This window comes from Puntigrus tetrazona, unplaced genomic scaffold, assembly GCF_018831695.1.
Source record: "Puntigrus tetrazona isolate hp1 unplaced genomic scaffold, ASM1883169v1 S000000176, whole genome shotgun sequence".
Taxonomy (NCBI): Eukaryota; Metazoa; Chordata; class Actinopteri; order Cypriniformes; family Cyprinidae; genus Puntigrus; species Puntigrus tetrazona.
Window position 1 is genome coordinate 822,501 of NW_025047847.1, and position 10,000 is coordinate 832,500.

The window sequence follows — 10,000 nt, forward strand, 5'->3', positions numbered from 1 at the left end:
AATGTATTATTAAGGGAAAAGTCACTGTTAATAGTTAATAAAGAGATATTAAATATTTACATGCAGTTACATTGATATATTTCTATAATTTAGATTGTTTAATATGTTTAACAGCATATTTTTCTGAAATATATACATGCATGACACAGTATATTATGTAAACAAAAACTTATATTTATTTATTAAATAAAATATAAGAATCTAAATATATAAATGTATATACATGTAAAAATGTTTTAAATATATTTTGTATGTCTGTGTATTTATGTATACATATATATAATAAATATAATATAATATAATATATAAATATAATAAATATACAGTACACATATATATTATTTAGAAAAATATATTTTGGATGCGATTGTTTGCGATGGTTTGACAGCACTAATGTATATATGTGTGTGTGTCTTTCTGCAGTATATAATTTCTTATTTAGTCTTTTGGTTTGGTGGTGAGATGGATGTTTTTGTCAGGTACATCTGTCTAACCAAGAATATTTTTCTCAGCCGCTCGGATCAGGTTGGGTGTTACGTTCACCGTCTCAGACTCTCTCCGCCTCATCTTGTCACTTTGGGCAGGAGAATCTTGTAGCTCTAATAAGGAACATTGACCCTCCAAATGAGACGGTGCGACAGCTAGACAGTAATCCAGACAGGAGGAGGCGAAAAGGAAAAGGAAGAGAGACGGTGTTCATGTTGGCTGCATTTTGACAGCTTGAAAGCTAGTGCTCGACTAGCGGAGCAGAATCATCCAGTGTTTGATATGTGTCAGACGACAGATTGGAGAGAGAGAGTGTGTGTGTGTGAGCACAAATGTGTGTTTTAGTACTTATGAAAGCCTCCTAATGCATTCTGCTTTAGCTGTCACTATAAGCAAGGAGAACTAGTCTGGCACTCGGTGGGGCTTTACGATATTCTTCAGCCCTTTCACAATATTTGTATTTCTATATATTATGTATTTGCTCTGAAATGATTTCAAACGCACATGTTTTAATATATCCAGTATACCACTGTAGACTAGTAATTTAACATGTTTAAGAAGGCATGCGTTACCTTCAATGCAATGTTTATTAATATTCTTTCTGTTCACCAAAGAATCCCGAAAAACTAAATGTATCACGGTTTCTACAAAAATAGCAAAAGCAGCACGGCGGTTTTCGACGCTGATGATAATCGGAAATGTTTGTTGAGCAGCAAATCGGCATTTTATTATGATTTCTGAAGGATCACGTGGCGCTGAAGACTGGAGTCATGAGGCTGAAAATACAGCTTTGGTCGAAGGAATGTCATTTTTAAATAGAAAACATTTTATGTTCTAGTAATTGTTCGTAATATTCCTGTTTTTACTGTATTTTTGATCAAATGACTGCAGTGAGCAGAGGAGACTTTAAAAATATTGTAGTATATGTCATTCAAACATTGAAATATATATTCATAAATGTGACCCTGGACCACAAAACCAGTCATAAGTGTCAATTTTTCAATAGCAATACAACATCTGGAATCCAAATAAGCAAGCTTTTCATTGATTGTTAGGCTCGGACAATATTTGGCTGTTTGAAAATCTTTAAAAATCTTACTATTGAAAAAAGCACCTTTAAAATTGTCCAGATGAAGTTCTTAGCAATGCGTATTACAGCGTTTACAGTAGGAACTGTACAAAATATATTCATGCAACATGATCTACTTAATATCATAATGATTTTTTTGCATTAAAGAAAAATCTCAAATTTGGAGGATGGCCACAGACATGTGAGAGAGACGTTCATATTGAGTCTGAGCTTGGTCAGTATTTCCTTCTGAAACTACACTCTCGAGCTGAACTGCTTCCTGAGCTGATTTGCAGTGGCATGTTGTAATAGAGTTCATCAGCTAAATGTGCTATGTTTGATTCGTTTGAGTGAATCGGTTCAAACGGTTTGTTGCACTGAATTGATTCAGAACTCCGATTCAGTTATGCATTTGCATCATCACTCAAACATGTTCAACGATAAACTATAAAGCCTGACATATGAAATAATAGGCTGAAAAATCAACTTCTTTTAAAGCAACAGTTTAGTGAACCATTAGACAAATTTATGTACAGAAATGTGTCATATTTGGCAAACTTTATGGCTCATACAGTATGATATAGTGAGAATATGAAGGACAAATCTCCTCAGTTTTATTCAGTCCCAAAGTGAGAAAAATATGCAATATTTATACGACCAGAAAGTAAGATGGAAATCCTGCTTCTAAATCAATGCAAACTTTATAACGGTAAAGCAGAAACTTGCGTAAAATCTATGTATCTCCATTAATATGTCTAAGTAAGATGATATCTTAATGATCAAAACATATAATGCAATGCAATAAAGTGATGATGGAAAATGAACAAATAAACATTCCTCAAAAACCTGATAATCATATTTGGTGCTTGCATTTGAACATGATTTTTCTACTAAATGATGCATCACGCTGCTTCAGTCCATGAAGTGTTCGTCTTGAAATATTACTCAATATTAATAAAAAAGTTATTGCATTTACTTTCAGTAAAATCTGAAAAGATTTCACAGCAACGTGAAGCACAGGCTGAAGGTGGATGTTTGTGTAAAACGCTTGCTGAACACATATAAATCGACAGAAAGCACGTACCCGATTCTTTAGGGTCAGGTTTCATACGGTGAAAATACATATAGGTAAATCACGGTGCATGATTAAATATGGTGTGTGGGAATCATGCCTTGATGGTTTGAGCTGATAGTCAGGCTTTCTGCTGTGATTCGACGGCTTGATTTGTGTGCGATGAAGCCGTGGAAGGTATCAGGAGCGTCTCGGGGAGAGTGTGTTGTTGGCGGCTGGATATAAGGCTCCTCTGTGATGTAAAATTCATTGTGTTTCTCTCTCCACTTCGGTGCTGCGTTATTGTTGCAGTATAAGTGGGATTATCGGCCATATTGATTTGTAGAGATACACTTGAAGTGCACTTAAGTACGATCTTGATTCGCTTTTTTTTAAGGAGCTTACGTCTGTGTGCTTGAATTTATCATTTATGGTGTATAAATTCTGCTTTTGGTTACATAAGTAGCTGTGTAACAAATGTGTATCAGTAGCTGCTTATTACATCTACATAATTACAAACGATTAACTTAGTTACATGGTAATTATTACTCTCTTTTTTAATGTTAGTTTAACAGCTACTACTAAGTATTTATGGACACCTTAAAATAAAGTGTTACTGTTAGGGTTTGGCTTATTATGCATAATTAATTGTTGTTGTGATAGCAAGCGCATGTAACATGTAACGAGGTTTTAATTGGAGAAAAATGAACAGAATTGAATTCAAAACCTCGCCAGGCAGAAAAATCGAAGAATCTCCCGGGAAAGGTTTTGGATGCGTTTCATGACATTTCGGTCTCGCCCATCAGGAGATCACCAGCCTGCTGCCCTTCTCCAAGATCAGCCTGGACGAATTCCCGGACAGCAAGGAGATCGGGACGGACCTGAACGCCTACATCCAGCACCGCATCAACGGCAGCCAGAACATCCTCAACAACATCTCCCTCAACGGCAAAGCAGACCCCATCATCGTGGGCAAAGTCAGCTCCCACCTCATCTCCCGCAGCCAGGGCTCGTACCTGTACCTCAAACTGACCCTCGACCTCTTCGAGAAGGGCCATCTGGTCATCAAGAGCGCCAGCTACAAGGTGGTGCCCGTCTCTCTCTCCGAGCTCTACCTGCTGCAGTGCAACATGAAGTTCATGAGCAACTCCGCGTTCGAGCGCGCCGTGCCCGTTCTCAACGTGGCGCTGGCGTCCCTTCACCCCATGACGGACGAGCAGCTGTTTCAGGCGCTGAACGCGGGCAGCGAGCGAGGGGAGCTGCTGTGGGACGACTTCCAGCAGAGGATGGAGACGCTCTCGTGTTTCCTCATCAAGCGCAGGGATAAGACGCGCATGTTCTGCCACCCGTCCTTCAGAGAGTGGCTGGTGTGGAGAGCGGACGGAGACGGCTCCGACTTCCTCTGTGACCCCAGGTGAGACTTAAAGGAATCGTTGACCATGACCGCCATTTAGTCGAGTAGTTCAAACCTGTATGAAACGTAAAGGATGATATATTGAAGAAAGTTCGTAACCAGGCCGTTTTGGGTCACCATTGACTTGTATAGTAGGATATGGATGTCAATGGTGACCCACAATGGACCCCCATTAATAAAAGAATGGTATAATTATTTTAGAGATATTGTTCTTATAGAAAGATCATTGGCTATCATTCATAAAGCACGAAGTTCAACTTTGGATGTTTATCTTAAAATGATTGTACTTTGAAGCCGCCTGCTTGAATTAGTACATGATGAAAATGAGTCTTAACAACGGTATAAATGATACTGTATTTTATTTTGTTTTTATGCACAGTTCTGTTGTTTATTCAAATATCGATCACAAAAGAAAACATCTATCTTCGTGTTCGGCAGAACAAATAAATTCATGCATGTTGACAGAATTATCGTTTTTGGGTTAACCGTTCCTTTAAACGAAGCCCTAAATTGAATATTTTGTCGTTAATCACTTACCAGCATGTCGTTAGTTTGCTTCCCGAACACAATTGGGATGAACCGGGAAGCTGTCCCACAGACCACCGAACAATTACGACTGCCAAGGTGCAGAAAAGAAGCACGTGTCTTCAGTGGTTCAGCCGTATCACTATGAAGCTACCGGAATACTTTTTGTACAACGAGAAAACAAAAATAACGACTTTATTCAAAGATCTGGCACGTAATGTCACCGTAGCGTGTATTTACGCTTTGATTTCTACTATTGCGTCTAACACAGAACTGCGTGCGTTATGCGTGTCCACCGGATGCCGTCCAAACGTTACGGTGCCGAATTTTTAAAAAACGTTTTTTTTTTTGTTCTAAAAGCTGGAGTACGTAAGTTTTGTCGCCATCTACGTTTAAAAACCTGTAATTGCAGTCACTTTCAGAATTCTATTCCATGGAAATTGAATCGTATGCTGTCACCTCTGATTCTAAATTCTAAACCAAAAAGCGAACCGTGCTCCCTTCAAACTGGTTATCTTTAAAATTCTAATCTTGAGTAATCCCATGCCATCTGTAATCAGACGCACATTTAAAACTGGAATATAATTGAAATCCATTCACACAAAATATCTCAATGGAACCCGATCCTTACTTAATATCCTAATGATTTTTGGCATAAAAGATCATTTTATCATTTTATGCGTCGCAAGCATAAATTCATCACTTCAAGGCGTTGTATTATACAGAGCTGCTCAAACTGACATCATTGTGAATATTCAGTCAGCTCTGAGCCAGTAGCTGGCTTGTATTAGTGTTCAAATCTGCACGTGAGTCCAAGATCCAATTCACCCCCAAAGAGCTAAAAAAAAATCACAAAAACCCGTTTTAATTTGATCCGTATGTTTCACTTTTCTATGAAGATGTTGTGTTTTATCTCTGTTCATCGCCAGACGCACAGCTGAATTTACTGACTTGATTAAAATAAAAGCAGGAGTTTCCTGATTGGACGCAGACAGATCGTGCTCGTGTGTGAGATGTCGGATCTGTCTTCACAGTCGACTAATGAAATATCATGATCTGATGATGAAAGCCAGTGCTGGTTTAGCATGCCTGTGCAACATCTAGTTTTCTCCTATTTAATTACTTTGAAATATACACTATATTACCAAAGGTTTTGAGTGCAAACCTTAATATTTCTGCATGTAATATACATGTGTGTGTGTGTGTGTGTGTGTGTGTGTGTGTGTGTGTGTGTGTGTGTGCACACATATACATACATATACCCTCTATATATATATTTTTATATATATATATATATATATATATATATATATATATATATATATATATATATATATATATATATATATATATATATATATATATATATATATATATATATATATATATATATACACACACACATATATATATATATATATACACACATATATATATATATATATATATATATATATATATATATATATATATACACACACACATTACATTTTACAATAACTAAATTATAAATAAACTAAATTATCGTCATTTATCATCATTTATATATAAATTATTTTGATTATTTTTACTGTACTGTGTGTGTATAAACATTTATGCTAGGATATGTCATATCATTTATAATTATTGCATATTAAAATTAATTAATTAAATGTACAAACTAGTGCGTAAGTTACACTGTTGTAGTTATTTATGTTTTTTTCAACTTGTATACTGATTTACTGAGATACTATTCAAAGAGATTTTTTTTTTTATTGGAAAAAGAAAATTCCTTTTGCTGCAATAAATATGACAACACAGGATAATAAACAGTACGTATGTCTCATTTTCTAGAGATGCTGTGCTGATCTTAGACTCCCACTTGTCAGTAATCCTGTTCCTCTCCAGTTCTCATTGCGGCGGGCCCGGGCTCTCTGATTGGTCCATCGACGTCCTATTGATAACTCTCCTCCCTGAACCCTCTCCCGCTCCAGACGAGAAAAGTTGGCTCTGAAATAAAGGGACTTGTAAAAAGTTCCCTGCCTTGTTATGCGGCTGCTGAAAGAGGGAGAGAAGAAAGGCGACGGAGTTTAATGTAGAGGAGATGCAGCGCTGATCAAAGCCAGCTGCATTCATGCGTGGCCTTTTAATGAAGCTCGGTTAATTAACACCAGCGAGAGCCGGGGAAGCACTAAAGCAGCTTTTTCTAGCCTTCTCCTGTGTCTTACAGGAGCGCCGCTCCGGACGGACCAAACACACCAACACAGCTTTCACAGCCTTGCATCAAATACTACATTATACAGAGCTTTTAGTCAGAGATTTACCTCACCAGACGCCGTTTCATCTCGGAGATTAAAAGATTTGACCTTTAATTACATGCAATTGATCCTTCATTAAAAGTGTGGAACAAATTAGAATTTATAAAGGCCGAAACTGACATGAAAAGTGAACCAAACACTATTATTTTCACTGCGTGTTTAATTCGGCTAGTCGCATCCACTTGAGCCAGGAAATAAAAAAAAAGGATATTTTACTTTTGTTATATATATATGTCTGTCTAAATGGTTTTAACTTTTGACAGTCCAATCAAATGAGTCAAGAACCTAATGTTAAAAACACAACTCTAAGTATGTTAAGAGTGTCGTATTTTAAAAAGCTTACAGGCTTTTCCCATTCACCCTTCACCCTTCGGCTGTCATCGAGAACATGAACGAGAATCATTTTTAGATTAAATACTGTGTGATGAACAGCAAGAGCGAGCAGAAAATAAAAGGAGGATAAGTTTGTGCAGGATAAAGGCAGATCGTGTGAAGGGAGGAGGGTTTTTGCCGGTGGATCTGGCAACCAGTGTGTGTCTCAGTGCTGTTTCTCGTCTTGTTCTTTTATGAACACACACGTTTCTCTGCAGGAGTGGACATGCACTGATGGCCTTCATGTTGTCAAGGCAGGAGGGGAAGCTAAACCGACAGCAGACTATGGAGTTGGGACACCACATACTGAAAGCACACATCTTCAAGGTACCTGATGCATCTTTAAAAAAAATATTTGCTGCTTTTGTTGGTTTTTATTAGTTTTGATTTTATCTGGGCATGTCCTGTCAAATTTTTAAATACATGTTATAAGTGAACTTATGTAACAGTTTTGTGCATGAATATTTATGTCTATAATTATTTATTTATTTCAATTATAATACAAATATGTTACACTCTAAAAAGTCCAACAAAAACTGACTCCTTTTTTTTTTTTTTTTTTTAAAGGTAAGTGGTTGCAATTAATTTATTTTAGCTACATTTAAATATTTGTATTTGTCAGATTTAGCTAAAATAAATTGTTTGCACTCACTTACCTTAAAAAAAAATTAAGTATCATATTTTTTTAATGGCGTCAAACGGTTTAATTAAAAAAATTCTCATTAACTCATTAATTTAACTGACTCTAGCCACTCAGCATTAAAGTATATTCCACAACTGGACATTTATTAGGCTTAAAAAAACTTCTCATTTAAGTGAACTTAAAACAATCTTCACATTATAATAAATGTCATGTACAGTAGCTGCCTTCAGCAAGAAAATATAGCTTAATTTAATAAAGTTGCCAAACACTAAATATAAAGCTTAAAACTACAGAAGCTGCTGATTTACTCTCTTTAATTTTTTTCTTTAATTAACACATTAATCAAATGTTAATAAAAAGTATTCACATATTAATCGTTTGCGCTATTACGCGATTAATCACATGCAAAATAAAAGTTCTGTTTACATAATATATATATGTGTGTGCATTGTATATAATTATTATGTATATATAAATACATGTGTGTATATATGTGTGTGTGTGTGTGTATATATATATATATATATATATATATATATATATATATATATATTTTATTTATTTTTTACATGTAAATATTTTAAAATATATGCTCTGTGTATTTATTCATGCATATTAAATATACGCTCTACACACATTTATTATGTAAACAAATACATCACTAATATGAATGTTTCTGAATATTGGTGACTCTGTATATGTGTATATGCTCTTTTGCAGGGTCTGAGTAAGAAGACGGGCGTCTCGTCCAGCGTCCTCCAGGCTTTATGGATCAGCTGTAGTACCGACGGTCTTTCTGCTGCTTTGGCTTCCCTCAGGAACCTCTACACACCCAACGTCAAGGTCAGCGCGCGCAGTATTGTCTTTCAGTAGTTTTTCTCCATAACATTTCAAAACGTCTGTAGCTGTCTTCCTCGTATAATGCTGTATCTACACTGATGACTCAGAGAACCAATTAGAATGTAGAGTTTCTCACTGACCTTTGACCCCTTGACTGTTGAGTGACACTACAGCTCCCTGCGCAAGCGATTATAATGAGATCATCATTAGGACTGCTGAAGTCCAGAGTTCAGACACATCACTTCATTTATTTAGTAATATGTGTGTGTAATATCCGTCAGTGAGACCCAAAGCGCTAATTATTTTGATAGCAGCAGGTTTCGAGACCTTTGAGGACACTTTCTCATTACTGTAATGCAAAACAGTGTTATGATTATGCCTGTATTGATCGAACATTAAAATCCAGCGTTGATTGTCAGATTAGTGCTTGGCATTTTGAGTAATTATCAATCTCTTTTAGATTTAGTGGTGATTGAATGATCTACAGGTCGTTTTAAGAGTCAAGTCTGGACTGGTGTATACAGGTTCAGAGCAATTATCAGGTGCAATGATAGATTTTAGCTTAAAGCCAAAGTGATTTTATTTTCATCCTGGTCTATTAACATTCATAACATCCTCTACTTGTCCTTCGCAGTTCTTGCTTGCAGCACATCAGGTTGATGCGCGTCTTCTTTTGAATGCTGTGGTCTGGAAGCACACATAACTTACACTGACAAATGCACTGTTTTTCTCTGTCCCTTTTTTCGTTTTTTTTATTTTTGTGGCCTCCGTCCAGATCAGATTTCACCACTACACTAAGAGAAAATAAATGAATAAAAATACATGCATATTTCACTCCAAAAGCAAGGAAAGAAAAATTTTTTTATGAAAAATATCTTTTAAAAACGCGTCAGAAAATTAAAAGTAGAAATATTTATTAATATATATATATATATATATATATATATATATATATATATATATATATATATATATATATTTATTTGTTTGTTTGTTTAAAATTTTACTCAACACAGAAATTTTTTAAAGAAAGAAATTCTATTTATATATTTACTTTAAAAATTATTATTGGGGTGAATTACATTACATTAACTTTTTCATAATAATTTACTTTTCAATAAAGCAAGAATATCATGCTGTGGCTTCGAAACAATATTAATATGCATCACAAATATCCAGCTTCATATCTATATGTTTTAAAACATATAGATATGTTGTAAAATGTGCCAGGGTTCACGAACCTGTGTATTAGCACCATTTCTCTTTGAAACGTACAGTAAGGCATATAAAAACAATGCTGCAC

The 10,000-nt window shown here is 35.5% G+C and overlaps 1 protein-coding gene across 2 annotated transcripts in view; it reads left to right on the top strand.

Annotated features, from left to right (window-relative positions):
* tanc1b (tetratricopeptide repeat, ankyrin repeat and coiled-coil containing 1b) overlaps positions 1-10,000 on the top strand; it is a 145,130-nt gene that overhangs the window by 109,127 nt on the left and 26,003 nt on the right. For both annotated transcript variants that reach the window (XM_043230594.1, XM_043230593.1), the window contains exons 13-15: positions 3,413-4,020; positions 7,433-7,541; positions 8,578-8,700. In XM_043230594.1, coding sequence (XP_043086529.1) covers positions 3,413-4,020; positions 7,433-7,541; positions 8,578-8,700 — 840 coding nt within the window. The remainder of the gene's footprint in view (positions 1-3,412; positions 4,021-7,432; positions 7,542-8,577; positions 8,701-10,000) is intronic.